At 37.9% G+C, this 18,786-nt stretch overlaps 1 protein-coding gene across 1 annotated transcript in view; it reads right to left on the bottom strand.

Moving 5' to 3' along the window:
* Positions 1 to 17,590, bottom strand: part of KCNJ3 (potassium inwardly rectifying channel subfamily J member 3) — a 206,441-nt gene extending 188,851 nt beyond the window's left edge. Inside the window, exons 1-2 of the mRNA XM_055398937.2 lie at positions 16,372 to 17,590; positions 6,278 to 6,494 (exon numbers count right to left, since the gene is read on the bottom strand). Of these exons, the coding sequence (XP_055254912.1) occupies positions 6,278 to 6,494; positions 16,372 to 17,073 (919 nt within the window). The 5' untranslated portion in view covers positions 17,074 to 17,590. The remainder of the gene's footprint in view (positions 1 to 6,277; positions 6,495 to 16,371) is intronic.
* Positions 17,591 to 18,786: the final 1,196 nt, after the last annotated feature.

Genomic DNA, 18,786 nt, shown 5'->3' with positions numbered 1-18,786 from the left:
CTGGCATACAATAAACTCATTAAGATGAAGGGTGTAGAACCCTAATGTGACATGCTGCTGTTGCTGCTGCCCAACTCTGTGCAACCCCATAGATGGCAGCCCACCAGGCTTCTCCATCCATGGGATTTTCCAGGCAAGAGTACTGGAGTGGGTTGCCATTGCCTTCTCCAATGCATGAAAGTGAAAAGTGAAAATGAAGTCACTCAGTCGTGTCCGACCCTTAGCGACCCCATGGACTGCAGCCTACCAGGCTCCTCCATCCATGGGATTTTCCAGGCAAGAGTACTGGAGTGGGTTGCCATTGCCTTCTCCGTAATCTGACATGAGAGATGTTAAATACATATTATACAATAAAGAACGTTATAAAACAGCATATGTTTAATAACAATATATCTGAATACAGACACTTGAAAGGTTAATGACCTATACATTAACTGTACAGTAGCTGAAAATAAGAGTAAAGTCTTTATTTTGCATATTTGCATTTTTAAATTTTTTTCTATAATGAGAATGCATTTAATAGCCCTTTCATAGTAAAAAAATAAATAAATAAAACAGCATTTTAAATGAGTTATTAAAGGAAAGCACATGGACTATAGAGTCCAGGGAAAACTAAACAAATATGGCAGTTCTCATACCATGTAAGAGAAGACAGAAATGCTGTCCAAGATAATGAAAATGGTATTATCGCAGACATAGGAGCAAAAGGGAGCATCAGTGTATGGACATTACAGGAAGCAGAGCAGCCTAATTTTCTCAGGAAGGAACACATGCATTTTGATTGGCAGTCATTAGGGCTTTTTGAGCACAAGTTTATTATGATAATAGTGTTGAAGCAAATTCACCAAGCAACCATTCAATAGTGCACAGTCTCCATGTAAGCAAATACTAAATCCATTCCTGAGACAACTACTGTGATTTAGAAGTGAACTTAAAGAGGAAGAGGTGAATTAAGAAACATCACTAAGAGAGAGCAGAAGTCAGTTACCGGCTCTCTTGGAGCACTTAAAACTGTTGAAGCTCTATCCAGACTCCCTTTCAAAGAAAAGGGATTTGCTTTACTCAAGGTACTGTGTTTGGGCTTAAAAGTCATCTTCTCATTGCAGCCTACCCTGACTTCCCTACAACTCTAATCCCTTTTGCCTTGTTTTCTTTTTTTTTTTTCCATAGCATTTATTTTCTAACATTCTAAATGAGGCACCTCTTCATTTTATTGTCTGATTTCCACATGTGATTATAACAGGAATTGTGTTTTGTTAACTAACATGTCCCCAGAGTCTAGAATACTGTTTAGCCTGTAACAGGTACTCAATAGATATTTGTGAAATGATTTAATTGGATAATTTTTAAAAAAGAAGAAAGGGAAAGAGATCTTGGATAAAACAACCACGATTAAAAGGGACAAACTTTCCAGATGAGGATGTAATTTGAGGGTAAGATGATTACTTGGTATTTAGACAAATTGACTCTGAATCAAAAAAGCGACATCTGAGTAGAAGAATGTCCTGGAAATTGATGGCATAATTAAGGCCGGTGAGAGACTGCATAGTAGCAGTTTAGTCGCTAAATCGTGTCCAATTCTTGTGACCCAATGAACTGTAGCTGCCCAGGCTCCTCTGTCCATGGAATTCTCCAGGCAAGAATACTGGAATGGGTCACCATTTCCTTCTCATAGCTGGAGATAAGAGAAATAAGGGACTTGAGAGTACTTTGTGGATTCATTTAAAATATAATCAAGTAGTTTGATTCAAATGGAAAGAAGGGAAGGCCAGCAATCCAGGAAAAAATAATATAGGGAGAGGCAGTCATACAGGTTATAAGGAACAACTGGAAAATAAAAATTAGAAGAAACAAAAAAGAAGGAGAGAGAGAATGTGGTGTCTCTGAATTCCAGAAAGAACCTTGAGTATAAAGGAATAAATAAGTGGATTATGTTTTTCATGAAGAAAATACCGGAACACATTTGAGAGAAATGAGAGTCAGTTATTTTAAGTATTAGGTATGATATGTATCGGCACTTGAGTCACAGGTAATAAACATAATGATAAAGGAGATGGTTTTGAAGAAGAATAAAGACATTTTTACTCACAGACACCAGCAAAAAAGTGAAGCTAGCCATGAGAAATGGACAAAAAGGGCAAAAAAATAAGTATCAAAATTGAAGCATCACATTCTTTTGATAGATTAGGTGGAAAGACGGTATGCTAAGGAAGGCATAGGACAGCTGGGACTGGGGGCATGGAAAGAGAGAAAAGGGCTAAAATAGATCCCATGGGGACAGAGCCTGGGAGTGCAGAAAAGACAATTAAGAAGACTGCCAAATAGCAGCGGAGAGCAGATTGAAGTTTGAAAGCATCGAGTTCTAATGAGCCAAATCTGCAATGCTGTTTGCCGCAAGCAGTGCTCTCCCTCCTGGGAGAAGCAGCAAAGAGAGCAAGAGTTGGAGGTAACCTATGTTTAGAAATTCGCTATGTGAGCCAAGAAGCAGAGGTTATTCATGAAGAGGTGGATGTTGGTGGAAGTGAAAGACCAGCTCATTAGAAGCAAGCAAGGCAGCATCCCTGAACCTGATCACTGAGGAGTATTTCCAAGGAGGTGGGGAAAGTAATTATTTGTGAGTCTTGAGCTAGAAGCTGAGACTCTCAAGGAAATGAGAAAGCTTCTAATTTTCCACTCCCGCCCCTCATCACCACCACCACTCCCACTGTGACTACAGGAAGGAAAGAGGCAAAAACCAAATGACATCAGAAGATCCTCATCAGAGGACTGCAGCCAAGTGGGCAATGGTGTGCCTGTGCTGGGGGGTAAAGGCTGTGAGTTTAGTACTATTAATACAAAAACTGTCAAAAGTTTAATACATTCCCTAGGCATTGGGGTCACCTGTTTTTAAGTAAACTGCATGCAATCCAGTTTATTTATGAAAAAATGTTTTTTGTTAGTTATATAGAGTTTGAGATTACTAAATTACTACTCTAGCATTTCAATGCAGGCTTTGCTTTTGAATCAAATCCCAGTACTTGTTGGAGCAATGCAATATAATCGTCTGTCATGTAGAGGTGCCCCCCACCTCTCTGAGTTCTCACTCCACATTCCACATTGCTCACTCTATCCTAACCACCACCTCCTTCTTTTAGTTCCTGGAATCAGTCAGGTTGGTTCCCGACTCGGGATCCTTGTACCAGTTGCTTCTCAGCCTCTGCTGTGCTCTCCAGACAGGCCCAGAAGGTCCTTCTTGACAGGCAAGTCTCCACTTTGGTATCACCTTCTCAGAGAGACCTTTCCTGACTGTCAACCTAAGCCTGGGAAGCATGCTTCACGTTGCCATAATTTTAAATATTTTTGAAGTACAGAGCATGTATTCATATATTTATCTAGTGAATGAATGAGTGATTTAAAAAAATCTTAGTGGTTCAATGTTAAGTATGATGAAAAGTTACATTGAGTAAACAGTTAGTCACAAGCCTGTAGAAAAAAAAAAAACACTGGAGCTAAAATGGTATTACTGATGTTCAAAACATCCCCAAAGATCATATTTGCCTTATTCTAAGCAAATAACCATTATGATAAAGTATTATGAATGAAAGGATAAAGGAGGAAACATCCTGAAAAATGAATCTAAATAAATCTCAGTATAATTTTAAATGATCATATGGACACAAGAATGTTTATGATATTTTTACCAGACTCAGGAAAGTCTGAGAATATAGACAGATTTTACAGAGTTTGAACAGTACATGATTTAATTAGTTAGGGCATATACACAAACAAAACGTCAGATAAATTTTCCATAAAATAACATGTATAAATTATGAGTAATGTTTTGCTGTTTTACTTGCTACACTGGATTTAGAAAACAGGCTTAGTTAAGATGCTAAGAGGAGGTAGACTTTATTCTTTTCTCCATGAAAGGCAATCTCTAAATAAGAAATTCAGTTTCCAGTCAAGTTTTCACATTTTCTGTGGAAAGTACTCTCTGCCAGTTCATTATTTTTAAAAAAGGAGAAGGGAGAAATTGTTAAAATGAAATCTACAGTCCTAATGAATAATTTAATGTTACAAAACTCCAAATTGCTTTATGTAGAATATCATTTGCTAACCATGATCCTCTGAAATCTGATGGAGACATATCAGTTCAGCAAAGAACACATACGAGTATTTTAAAAACAATCTGTTTCAGTATTCCCTTAAGATGCCCATGTAGAAGTCAAAATTTGAAAGAACGAATGAATAAGGAAGGCTCAGACAAATCCAAGTTGAGAGACATTCTACTAAATATCTGGCCTTTACACTTCAAGTACATCAAGGTCAAGAACACGAAGTAAGGTTGAGGAACTATTCCATCTTGAGACTGAGAGGACAAGTAAAGAAATAAGGGCATAATCCTTAAATTGATGTTGAACCAGGAAAAAATAACCATGATGGAAATTACTAGAACAACTGATAGTAGAACAACTGAAGGTAGCCTATGAGCTAATAGTACTGTATCATTGTCTAATATTCTGGCTTTTTTTTCTTAATTACATTGTGATTTTGTGGAAGAATTTTCTCATTCTTAAGAGATACACACTAACTAGAGATAAGTAGGGAAAAATGGATGAATGGGTAGATAAGTAGACAGAAAGAAATAGTGAAATATTTCTGAGACTGTCAAGTGAAACAGAAACTTCACTGTGGCAGTGATTAGAATAATAAGCAATTAATAAACAATAACCAGCTGTGTCAAAAGTAGAACCATATGCTATAAAAACAAATCAATAAAAACCATCTGCTGTTTAAGTGCTAACAATATATTATTACTTCAATAAATGAGGTGAATAAAACTGAAATTTAAAGATTTCTTGAACTAGAAGCTTTTACATATTGGTTTCATCATTTATCAATATATTTTTAAAAATATACTATAGCATGATTTCAATTTTAAGTTGAAAATCTAGAGAATTTAAACCATAAAATTGTCCACAGAAATCAAATTCCAGATAAAGATTGATGAATTAAGTCTTTACTCACTGTCCTCCAAACCTTAAATTTTAAAGTGAAGTACTAATGTTAACAAAATAATAGTAATACAACAAGTGGTTTCAAGGTGATTATATCTTTCTCCTTTTAGAGAGAATAAAAAGAAGTATATAGAGATTAAGTATCTTGCCCACATTTCAAATATGTATTATGTAGCAGATGTATAATATTACAATGGCTTACCTCCCCCCGCTCCTTGGACAAAGCTTTATGTCAAGGTGGGAGATTCTTTCCTTATGTAACATCTACCTTGATATAAGGCTTGAATGAATCTATGTTATTGCCAATGTTATTAAAACTTTCAGTGCTATAGTTTATACATAATTACTAGCACTTTAAGATGACTAGAATGATATTGGCAGAAAAAAATGGAAAGTGAAAATATTTCTGCTTTCTCACTATTTGTAGCAAGGATAAAACTTAAGATAGACAGACAGATAGATATAACCATGTAGATATTCCATTGTTAGTCTCAAGCATCCAGCAGATTGCGAACCAACTGGCAATGCTTAGGTCCCAAATAATATACTCTGATTTACTGTTATTTTTCCTTTGTCAAACTTGTTCTCCTCAGAGAGTAGCAAATTGTGAGTATTTGCAGCATTACCAACATTGCATCTTAAAGAATAACATACAGCACACAGCTAGCTACAGCAAAGCAGAAAAGGAAGAAATTTTCTTTTTAAAAAATTTTTGGTCAAGGTTCAGCTGGGGAAATCTACTGACCTACTTTGAAATTAAAATGCTGCTTTAGCACACGCACACACACCCACACCCACACATACACATGTACACAGGGAATTTTCCACTGAGGTTGCACTTAGTTGCATATCAAAGCTCTATCAGTGACACCCGAATCACCATCCCTAAGGCAAGAATATGCCTGCTGAGTTCAGGCTGCTCACTAATTGCCCTGAATTTATTTTAACCTTAAACCTTTTAAAAAATATGATTATAGGAAATCCAACTCCACAATTAAACTAGAACATCATAATCATTTCTAGGAGTCATCTCAGTTCCCTTTTTTGTCTTGCAGTAAGTATTTCTGAGTTAACATTACACATGCAATCATCACAACAAAAAATCTTCATTTTCAAAGCAGTATCAACTGAATGTTACAAAGAAATAACAGACAAATCATTACTTGCATTATTGCGAGCTGAGACATTTAGCCCAATCTATGAGAGGTATTATGCATGTAATACAAAGTTATTATGGAATAAATAAATAAATTTGATGGCATAGCTATGTTTTTACTCACCAGTTGTTTCCACAATGCCTTCTAGGATGACGACAATCTCGAACTGTTCACTTTGCATGCTTCGCTGAGATAGGTCATAAAAGGGGCTTTTGGCATCGATCACGTGGCAAATCGTGAGGGGGGAAACAAGAAAAAGTTGATCTGCCCCTGTACTAAAACCTACATCCAGTTCAAGTTGATCAAGGGGAAGGAACTCACCCTCAGGTGTCTGCCGAGACTAGACAAGCACACAGAAAAAGAGAAGAAATCACCACTTGTACTGAAATTTGCAAGGAAGCCCAACAGTAATTTACATTATTGCCAACATTCTGCACTATCAATCATCTGCAACAAAATCCAAACAAATCATTATGCAGCTATGTTCTAGCAAATGGGCCGAAATCCCACATAACTCATGTGGAACATACATGCATTATTTATAATATACAACTTACTATAATTACCATTCCCTAACTCATGAGCTTTGGAGAAATGCCTAGTCCAACAATGGCTGTTAACACAAACTGTGGAACTAACTGTACATGTGCTATTGCTTGACATAAATCACTAAATGATAACACACTGCATGCCAGATGTTTCTTTCTCTAAAAGTATATAAGTAGGCAATTCTTACGAGTTAGTTAAAGATAAAAGGTTGATCATAATTTAAAAACAGATCTACTGCATTATTACAAAGAAAGCATAATAATTTATTTTTCCAGGACCTTTGAAAAGTAATAAATAGATATAAACTAGAATAGAATAGTGAAGATGTTATCATATTAAATAATGTTATATACACAACAGCTCACATAATAAAAATAAAGGCAGATGCTGTTAACTAGTGGTTTTCAAACTACTACTAAATAACTGCATTAAAGTTGTTCATTTCTCTACCTATTTAACGAATTGTAAAAATAGTGAAAATTTATGCTCAAATGAATTTAAGTCAAAATGTAGTTTAAAATATCTGTATTAGACAAACTTTTAGCTTATTAAAATTTTTATAAGACAGTGAAAAGGTTAATTCAACAAACTGCTTACATGGTGAAAAAAAATTATACACATGATTATAAACAATTAGCAAGCCATGAAAATAAACTTATTTCCCTTTTCTATTCATTTTCCATATCTGGTCTTTCCATGTTCGTATTCCTTATCTTACTTACAAGGACTACAAAAAGCAAATATTTAGGTTTATATGCTGATGCTGTTAAAATAAAAGCTGGGTTAAGTAGTTGCATACAGAAAAATCAGGGTGGAGGGAGGCTTGCTGCTGGTCAAATAGGGTTTGGAAGAATCCAATATATTTTAAGAGACTCTTTGCAAAGCTAATTTAATAAACAAAACAGACTCCAGAGCACTGGTCTGACCAATGAATCAGTAGATTGAAGACAGTCTTTACTCTTAGAGTTCCAGAAAAGACAGAGGTTTTGTAAATAAGCCTGAACACACTGAGAACTATGGTATATAGTAAGCTGCCCTCCATAGCAAAATAGAACCAAGACTTTAAAGGTGGTGACAAATTGTTACAGCAGCAATTGCAGATTCTTAAAAACAAAGCTAGTCAGTTAATGAAGCTGCTTTGTAATTAGTGATACTCAGGAGTTTTGAGTAGGAAAAACATGCGATGAAAAGACTGAGACTATTTTTCTTCTCTGCCCTAGGAGTAGTTGATTAAATTTTTAAAAAGAAGAAGAAAATGATTACTGACAAGGGAAAAAAAACAAAACATAGAAAAATCTGATGGTGAAAAATAAAAACGGCAGCTCTAACAACCAATATTGGAGAAAACTAATCATTTCTAAGCCTGCAGAACTCACTGATCTTTCAGTATATATTCTCAAATTGGTAAAAGACAGATGAGACCAGTATTTCCAAGTATACAGTTGTATAGTTATATTGATTATGTAGCAATATATACAAAGCAAAAATAAAAGCAAAAATACTGGGTCATTGTTCTCCCACCTACTAAGAAACAGGTGCTATATAAACACAAGGTGGTATTGTGATATTTATAGTTAATATCAGAATTTGGGTCATTTTGCCAACTATTCTAAGCTCTAAGCTCACTTTCCCATTCATTTTAAAATAATTTCCCCCAAAGAACATATATTTTTCTTACTTTTATATAATACACCAAGACTGAAATTCATCTCCCTCACTCATATATTTGCTATTTATACATGTGTCTCATTCTCAGAATAAGCTATTAGCTTCATATTCTCTGCTCATTCTACAACCCATGAAAAGAAGTGGCCTAGAAACAGACTGGTTATCCGGAAAATGCCAACCTAGAACAAGAAATATCTTATTTTTAGCAAAGCAGTTAATTCATATGTAGGTAATTTACACTTAAGCATGCATGAATCTATTCCATTCACGTTATCCATTCCATTCCATTCCACGTTATCTTCTGATTATAAAAATGTGTTCCATATACTCAAAATTATGCCTATACCCTCCTCCAAATCCTTTATATCCTAAGTTTTGGCAGAAACAAAGTTAACAATTGCATTTATTTTGTGATACTGTAGGGAAAGTAATACTTCATTTCACTGAAAAAAGTTTTTCACAATTACATCTCTTTTAGATAAGTGAAATTCTCTGCACATTCACTGAAAATTATTTCCCAGTGGGTAAACCTAAACCTTTCTTTAAAAGACTCTGAGGTACTACATATATCCACAATTTTACCTTTCAAGTCTTCTTCCATTTTGTTTGGTTAAGAGATATTTCAACTATCAATATGCTTACCTCACTAATTTCTGTTTGCTTCTCTGACTCTGTAGTAGACTGGAAAGCCTATTAATCACTGTGAATTAAAAGGAAAGCTTTTCTATTTAAAGGTTGAGAAGGGATTGGCAGGTGCTTGTAGAACTGGAATTGTTTGAAGTCAGAGCTCCTGGCAAGAGCAAGGTAATCTTATCAATGCTCAGCCAAATACAATATTCCAGAAACTGATATATGCCTACCAAATATATCTTTAGAAGCAGGCACATTCTATTCTAGGTTTACAAGGAATTCTAATCTAGGATTTTCTAATTCTAGTACAATTCTAGAGATTTTCTGGAGCAAAGGGGAAAAAAAGTCTATGATAGTTTTAAGTTTCTCAACTTGTATAAGTGGAGTTTGAGAACTTTTCCTCAAGGAATTGTAATACATACATGACAAACACAAAGAAAATAGAGGAGTTATGTATGTGTCTTCATAAAATTAAACTATGATCTGTACCTTGAGTATGTAATAAATCAGTAGCAATAATATTTCATCTATTTCTAATAATCTTATTTATATAACAATTACTGTATTTCACTCAGAAATGTTGATAATAGGCAGAAAAAATTTAGAGAAAAACCTATTTAACCTTAATTTATTCTTGTATCTTAAGAATTATGATAAAAGAAGAATCTTTCATTAGTAGAGCAGTTTGCACGTCGTCTACATTGTATCTTTTAGCTCTATAAACCTCCTAATTCCAAAGGGAACACAGAATCATGATCATTTTTACATAAAAATATGTAAACAGATACAGTCAAAATCAAAAAATTAATTCAAAACACCTTCTAAAGGTTAAGATTAATGTGGTAAATTATTAAAATTTCTGAGGTTGACTTTACTTGATGAAATAATCACTTAGAGCCTTGAAACTATTGGATGAGTAAGTGGGGGAAAGGTGGAATGAAAAACAGCTCATGGAAAATTAGTTAATTCTTTAAAATTTAGAACATAATTTGAAAACACTAGGACTTGAGAATGACTCCCATATAACTTTTATTTTCAGTTGTATAGAATAACTTTTCGAAGTAAATAAAGATCTCTTTGAAATTTTAAAGCTTTTCTGGTTGGTTGCATATAGAAAATTCTGGGAATTAAGAGAAAAATCAAGGAAATCTAAGGCATAAAGTTTGTTTAAATTTATTGTCCAAATAAATTATAAGTAGAATATCAGAGATATTTGAAATAATTTTATACAATTTAGATTTCGGCAATAATTTTAAAGTTATTCTTTGTAATAAAATATTAATATTGAAATATACTATTTCTGTTATATACACTTCAGTTAGAAATCACATGGATCTATGTCTAGAACTTAAGGTTTGTGACTCATTTTATAGTCACAAGTACTAATTTCAAAGAAGCAGCTAATGTCAAATGACTTTGAACTCCCTTAGAGTCCAAAAAGGCCTGCAAGATAATCAATTACAAATTCTGACTATAGCTGAAGAAAGAATCAAAAGTCACACATACTTGGAAGGGATTATCGTGGTCATGTACTTTACAGACGAATACCTTTCTTATTATAGTGAAAGACTGCTGAGTACATATCCAAAGACACACACACACACACACACACACTGCTCTGGGATACAGTTACAACTGCCCTTGGCATAATCAGATCCACATTTGTTCATTCTCCTTCTGGGAAATTTGTGGTCAGTTGCCCACATTCATGCAATATGGACAAACTTTACCAACACAGTCAATCTATTTGCTCTCTTTCTTGCATCTCTCTAACCCATAACTGTGTTGTAATTGTAACTATTGTGTCCTTTCCTAGCTCAGAGGCGAGAAAGGGGAATCTGGGGAAAAAAGGAAAAAAAACAAAAAAAACACTTAATCACTAACATCTGACATGTGAGATGCACATTTATCATATTCTAAGACTTGATCTACCCCTCTACCACCTTTCACACGTCTCCATTGGAAAAGGCAATGAGGGTCAGTGATTCAGAAAGAAAAAGAAAACAAAGTAGGTGAAGATGGAGAGGGTGGCTCTTCTTGCCTACCATCTCTCCACTATTCTATCTGAAATTTCACTTCTCTTTAAATGGGCAACGTGTGTGTCTATGTGTATGTTGAATATATGCTGAAGTTAGAAAATTACACGCAATGAGGTCAGGGTACCACGTGGAATCTAAAATTAGGAAAGGAGCCAAAAGGAGGTACAAGGATAAAGAACAACAATGTCTTGTGACTCAAGGCTGTTCTGGCAATGGTTTTGGGATCAGACCAAAATTAGAGTCAGGCAGAGGAATGAATGGACCTAGAATTTCATCTGGATAAACTACAATTGTACATTTTTTACTCCTTAACTTTGAAATTCCATCAATACTCAGGTGGAAAAAATATGACCAACATCAAACCTAAAATAAAGATTTTTTTATTGCTAAGCCAATTATCTCATAAAAATATGTTCATTTTTATGAAAAGAAAGTAACTTATAGAATGGAATATAATTTATCTTGTAATAAATTTTTGTGAGGCTTTTATTCCATTCAAATGAAAGAACAGCTTTATAATTCCTTGGGGACTTTTTATGGAATTTATAATAATAACTGTAGACAGGATTTGTAACCCTACTTCCACATTCTCCTCCTACTCACCAAACACCCTCAAATCCATCAAGTGTTTTTCCTTGCTTCTCTTCATTTGTTCTTACCTACTGCTGTGTATTTGTGGGTCTTTATGTCCTTATTTCTGTTCATGCTGTATTCCCCTAAGCACAAGCCACCCTGTACTTTGCAGGAACCATTTTAAAAATTAAAAACAAAACAACATATTATACTATTTAAAAGAAAAAGAATAATTATAGTCTTTAAAAGGAACCCAAGTTCTATACCTATTACAGAATTATTTGTACTTGTGTCAGAGAAAGCAAAGCTAGGCTAAATAAGAACTTTACTTTTTTTAATAAGACATAATAAACCCACCTAAAAAAACCTCACTGACATTAAGATCTAGCCCAAGAGTTCTGGGGTACTCAGTCTTAGACTCCTTGAATCTTTTTACTAACCACATATATAATGTTCAGGAGAAGAGTGTTTTTTTAATATATATTCATTTGTGAATTATTTTATTTAAAATAATCTCAACATTAAAACTAAAGTGCAAACTGTCCAAGATCAACTGGGGAAAAGAGTCAGTCATATAAAATAGGGTCATATAGAGTCAAAAATCATAACTACATTTAAGTGCAAGGTATAGAATGAAGACAAACTAATAAATATATGAAAAAAAATTAGGAATTATATGGTCCAGGAATCACTGTGGTTAAAAGGTTAAGGCATATGAAGAGAATGAAGAGCTTATTAGTTTTGCAGATTCAATTTTGTTTTTTATAGCATCTGCACTGGATCACAGTCATATGAGGAAACCAGATAACATCCAATTTTGAGCATCCATATAAATGGAGAATAGAAAACATGACTATAAAAATAATGTAAGGGATATATTAAAAGATAACTGGGAACTATTACTTTTCACTAAGTGAGAGTTTAAGGGTTACATAACTGACATCCTAGGAAAGAAAGATGATGACTATTTTCCATGATAAAAATATGAAAAAATAAAATTATATTTCCATGAGAAAAAATATCCTTACCACTTAATTTTAAATTATGTATCTAACAATAGTTGATTTTATGTTTACTTTATGTAAACAAGGTTTGACTGAGTATCTGTACATACACACACATATACACATGTATACATGTAAGTATAATGCTTCTGGAGAGTAAGTGTGCAAGCTCCTACATGATGCATCAAAAAGTTTAAACCTTTCCCTATTAAGATGGAAGTCTAGGGCAGTCAACCATTAGTATCAGATTTGTGGGAAGGAGTGAGATTTCCAAATCCCTTTAACCCAACACTAAATTACAAGGTCCAATGTATCAACCATTAGTCTCAACTCCCTAACTCAGGCATTTTTAATAAAATTTTAAACTGGACATTATGTTAACTTAACACAACTGTGCCATTCACTAGTTCCCATATTTTAGATTTTTTTTAAAAAGACAGCTAAAATAAACTGAAAATTCAAATAAAACATCAATATGGGGATGAAAAGACGAAAAGAGAAAGACCACTCATCTTAAAAGAGCTTCCAATAGCTGTATTTATAATAGTATTATAAAGTTTAAAGAATAATTTCCAATTATATTCTAAAATTTTTATTTAATCTACTTTCATTTTTTCCTAAGTAGAAAAGGACTGGTCACTCCAAGCACAAAGTTGGAAGATCTATATTTAAATATCAAAATAAATTTCAGTATTTGGAAGCTCAGAAGATAGGAATAGAGGTGAAATAAAATTTGCTTTCATGTAGGTTAACACCAGTTAATAATTAAGCAGAAAAATTATAAAAAACTTTCATCAGGAGAGAGAAGCCCCAAAAGTGTATGAAAAACCTCATAGTGGCGAGGATTAGAAAGCCACGTGAATGTTCTTACTGTCTTTGCAAGAATTGAAAGCGCTTTACAATCATCAAATAGAATTTTTACATTAATATTTACAATAGGCTTTACTCAGCAAATAAGAAAACAGCAATAGAAAAAAATACAAATGAAATTAAATTAGGTAATAGGAAGAACTCATACAGACTATAATAACTATTGTTAAATATTAAGCTTTTGTTGCCTTAAAAAAAATCTATGTATTTCTTTGTATTAAAGATACATAAATTTTACATTTAAAATGTTAAACATCGGTTAAGAGAAGAAATTGAAATGTGTAATAATATTTAATAAGAATGTATAAGATTAACATCTAAATATTATTGCTTTAAGCTTTTGGTATAGCTTCACTTTAAAAATATAGTTGGCTGCTTTGGGTCACTTCATCTCAGTCCCTAAGAGAAAATAAGAGTCATTTACTAAAGGGAAATCTTCCCTCTAATTTTGCTGAATATTATCATTTTCCCAATAAAACATGGTTCCTTTTTAATGAAGCCTAAGGAAATGACAAGAACTCTTGAGAATTCATTTTAGTCACCATGGCTACTGGACAAATCAACTTCAAGCAAACTACAGTAAGTGACTAGCTAAAGAGTTGCCACTCATCAACCCTCTCCCTTTGCAAAAAAATCAGGACAAAATTTCACTATGGTTTTGTTTAGATAAAAACTGACGCCACATGCCAATCAATTTTACTTTTAACCCTGATGTCTTCCCAACATATCAAAAGTAAAGAATTTTAATAGTATACATATTGCTTTAATTAGATGTTTTTAAACACCTTGTGTTAATATAGCACCTTGCTCCAAATTTGCCAACACTAGAAATCTATTTTTTTAATAAAGACACTTCTTACATGGTCTCATGCAGAAAAATCACTATCAGCATCCTGAACCACTAGAGACTGGGGGCTTCAGATTCACTATAACTTTGTAAAAAGCAAAAACAATAACCAAAACATGCTATGTATATTAATTCTATTTATTTCTGACTTCTGATCAATCTAAAAACATCTAAATATGTTTCCTTAAAAAGATATTTGTTTTAATAAATGTATTTAAATGTTTTAAAAACTAGAGAATAGCAATAACTGACCTTTAAGGTCTAATTTTTAATTTCTAGTAGATCAATCAATATGGTAAACTATTCAGTAAGAATCTCAAAGTGACACACAAACATGGCTTCCACGATAGAGACTTTTGCAGTATATTTACAAAATGTTCCCAGTACACCTAACCTAAAAGAGAGGTTATGCATCCTGTTCTATACATAGAAACAGGCACATACCACAAACATGTCTACAGCCTGTTTAGCCTGATCCAAGTAACTCAGTTCAAACAGTGGTCCATAGCAGGATACACTAAGTTAAAATATTTTAAAAATTACATGCAGCTCATTGGAGTTTTATAAAGAATACGAGCCACTCAAATTACTTATTTATAATTATCTTAATTAACATATACATTGGAACTAGGTTCAAAATTTTCCAGAAAGCTACACACAATTTGTTTACTTACTGTCTGTAGCATAGGAAATATACATATGATGTGAAGTGACAGGACAACTGAGCTACTTTAATTCTAACACTATACTGAGCAAGATAGTCAAAATTGATTAGGGCAAGACCTTATAAATGAATGATAAAAATGACACAAGAGCCAAACTTTTTAAAAGCACGCGGTACTACTTTAACTGCCATGTAAACTGAAGCTGTATAAAACTATATAGACCTGGGACGTAAAATTGAAATCTCAAAGGTAAAATGTCAACCTAAATACTTTAGATTTTCATTTTATTAGTGCTAAATTGTGAATGGGGCTATGGCTTTCTATGCAATCTCAGATAAATTGTTGAGATTGTATTGCGGTCATCTTTTCTGGTTTATGAACATTTGAAAACTAAGGAGAATCCCTCAAAAAGATAAATAACACAGAGAGAACTGGGCTCGCACCCCTCATTCCCACACTCTAATTGGGTTAGTGAGCAGAGTGGGTTTCTCTCCTTGTTTGCAGTGGCGCCCTCTAACGACTAGATGGACCTTGCTTTAAAAATCACGCCAGAAGCGATTTCTTTTAGCATTTACAGGGCTGTTGGTAGCAAGCAATCTTCTTTAATAGATACTAGGAAGTTTCAGGTGAAATCTGTAACTGACAAAGGCGTCATAGAAACAAGCAATTAAGAATAAAAGTAATTAAAGAGACTGCAGGAAAAGCACTCAGTTTTCACAGAATACTTCTCTAGGATATTTAGTAAAAATAAAAATTGATAATAACCAGGTGTTACTTTTTCCACTTTATAAACTGCTTCTCCCATCTGTGTACTTGTTAAAAAGATGATCACAGAGTTATTGGGTCTGAAGCAATAATCCATTGCTGATACTATTAGGGAGCGGGGGTGGGGGTGGGGGGTGGAGAAGTAAAATAAGTAAAGCCTTAGGTGAAATTAAGGCAAGTTCAGCACCTTTTGTCTTCAGACTAAAAGCCTGTTCAGTTTCAATACTTCGAGTTTACTGGAGTGGTGTATTGACAACAAATTCAAAGCTCTCTAAATAGGAAAAGAGCCAGGGTAGGAAGGAGAAGAGGGTATTCCTGTACCTCAGAGGTCCAGGAGCCAACCCCACTCCGTGTTACTAGTCCAGAAGCGATACAAGTACGTCCGATGAATATAAATAAGAATAAAACAAACAAGTGCAAGAGAATGGGTGGGAAAAGAACAGAACTGTCAATTGTACTCTCTCTGCCCCATCCTCCACCCCGAAAAAGCAAGTTTGCCTGTCGCCTAAGACAGACTAGGAGCCTGAGGGCAGCTCTCAGGTGGGTTAATTCCCCCGAGCTTGAGGAACGGAGGCCTCCAGGTGGGGAGGGGGCGGAGAGCACTTACTTTGAGCAGCTTACAGCGGATCTGCGCGGAGACCATGTGGCTGTTGCGCAGGTTGCCCACTCGGAACATGAGCGTGAGTTTCCCGTCCCTCATAGAGATCACCGCGTGCTCGCTAAACATCAGGGTCTCCGCGCGCTTCTTGGGCTGGGACATCTTGATGAACATGCAGCCGATGAGGAAGGCGTCCACGATGGAGCCGAGAATGGACTGGAAGAGGAAGAGGATGATGCCCTCGGGGCACTTGTCGGTGATGTAACGGTAGCCATAGCCGATGGTGGCCTCGGTCTCGATGAAGAAGAGGAAGGCCGAAGGGAAGTTATAGACATTGGCCACGCAGGGAGTGTAGTTGCCGACGTGGGCTTTGTTCAGGTCGCCCCGAGTGTAGGCGATCACCCACCACATGGACGCCATGAAGAGCCAGGCCACTGTATAGGTGAGGATGAAGATGAAGAGGTTCCAGCGCCACTTGAGGTCCACCAGGGTGGTGAAAAGGTCCGAGAGGTAGCGGCTCGTCTCACTGCCCAGGTTGCCGTGTTGGACATTGCACCGGCCGTTCTTGTCCACGAACCGCTGTCGCTTCTTCTTGGGCACAAGCTGCTGCTGCGGGCCCTGGCCCGGCCCCTGGGGCTGCAAGCCCGAGCCGCTGGACGAGGTGGTCACTACCTGGTAATCGTCCCCAAATTTCCTTCGGAGTGCAGACATAATACGGAGGGGCGAGCCAGATTCAAACGCGAAGCGAAGGCGCAGGAGCCGAGCGCTGCAAAGCAGCACCAATAAGGAGGTGGGGGCGGGAGGGAAAGGGGGGACCAAAGCCGGCGCGCCTGGGCTGGGGGGCGCACCCGGCGGGAGCTGCGGTCTCTGCCCCCCGCGGACGTCTCTCCTCCCCTGGGACGGAGGCTTTCTCTCCACGCTGAGTCTTAAAACCGAAAAAAGTGTTCTCCCACACTCAAGGCAGGAGGGCTGCGAGGACCACGAACCCAACCGCGAATTCGCCTCCAAGCTTTTCCAGGCTTCTCCTCTCTGCCCCCACCACCGGCATCCCGGGGGCCACCTCTCGCCTTCTCACAGCCCCCCTGGCTATCCTGCCGCACTCCCAATCTGACTGCTTTAAAATTAACGAGTGGACCAGCGAGTTCCACCCCACCGGCCAACTCGCCGGGTCGCCCAAGCGGCACTACCTGCTCCGACCAGACCCTCCCCCCTACCCCGGCGCTCCCAGCTTGCCCGCCCCCCACCCCCCGGGACGGCTGCCGGCTCCCTCCGTCGCTCCCGCCTCCTATCTTTTGGCCCAAATCCCGCCCAAAGGCATGTCTGCCCGGGCTCGGGTGCAGCAGCCCCTACCCACGTCCTCCCGCCTCAGACTCCCCTCTCCGGACTCCAGAGACGCGCCCGCCGGCCGTCCGTGGGCCGCGGAGTTTCCGCGGGCGCCACCCGGGCCCCCCGGCCGCCCCCGCGCCCGGCAGAGACGTGGCGGCGCGCGACCGCCGGGCACTCACCCGAGGGGCGAGGGCAGGAGGCGGCGCCGCGGGGGCAGCGGCCGCAGGGCCTCGCACTCTGCCCTTAAGGCTCTTTCCACTTTTCCCGGCGCACCACGATGGGCGCCAACGCCGGGCCCCCAAGCTCCGCGCCTTCCTGGGGGCACCGCGCGGCCCCCACCGCGAGGATCCTGGTGCACCGGGCACGGGAAGACTTGGGAGCGGGACTCGAGGGTTCCTGGGCACCGCCGCGCTCTCCTGGCTGGCGACAAAGGTGCTGCTGGAGGGGGTCTGAGCTTCGGGATTCGGGTCAGACTCTCAGGTGAAATACCAGCGCCGTTGCAGCTTTTTCTCGGCTTCACGGCGCCTGCCTTTTTCCTCTTCCCTCCCTGGCCCCCCACTCCCCGTCCGCGTCTCTGCGGCCCGGGTGGGAAGGAGCGAGGCGCGAGCCGGGGGCGGCGGGAGAGTGGTGTGTGTGCGGGTGCTTGTGATCCGCTGCAGAGCCGCGCTAGCCCCGCCTGTCCTGCTTCCCCCGCTGTTTCACCAGCCTGAATTGCACCTCCGCGCCTCAGTTGAGCCTGCAGTGTCTGGCAGCTCAGGAAAAAAACTAGCCCCTCCAATGAGAAGCGACTCTAAATCTGCTCCCCAAAGCCAGCCAACTCTTCTTCCTCACCCCTCTGCATCAGGCAGAAACCCCCCAACAAGCAGGAAAGGCTTCTCTTTGAAAGGGGAGACGTATAATGTGTCTGTATAACTAGGGCTCTCCTTTACACGGATGCCTGGGTTTAAGGATGCACCATAAAGAGAGACCGCAACTGGATTCGTGATAAGCCTGTTCAGAACTCAGAGTTGCAAGTAGCAGAGGGGGCTCAAGATGGGCACTGAAGGGACGGGAGACACTCCTAGGAGTGCTCACAGTCCTGCCTGAGAATGGATCTAT

This window comes from Moschus berezovskii, chromosome 2 (genome assembly GCF_049115385.1).
Source record: "Moschus berezovskii isolate FMDL1 chromosome 2, NW_MosBer_1.0, whole genome shotgun sequence".
In the NCBI taxonomy this organism is placed as follows: domain Eukaryota; kingdom Metazoa; phylum Chordata; class Mammalia; order Artiodactyla; family Moschidae; genus Moschus; species Moschus berezovskii.
Note: the sequence above shows the minus strand (reverse complement) of the source record. Positions and strands in the feature narration are given on the sequence as shown.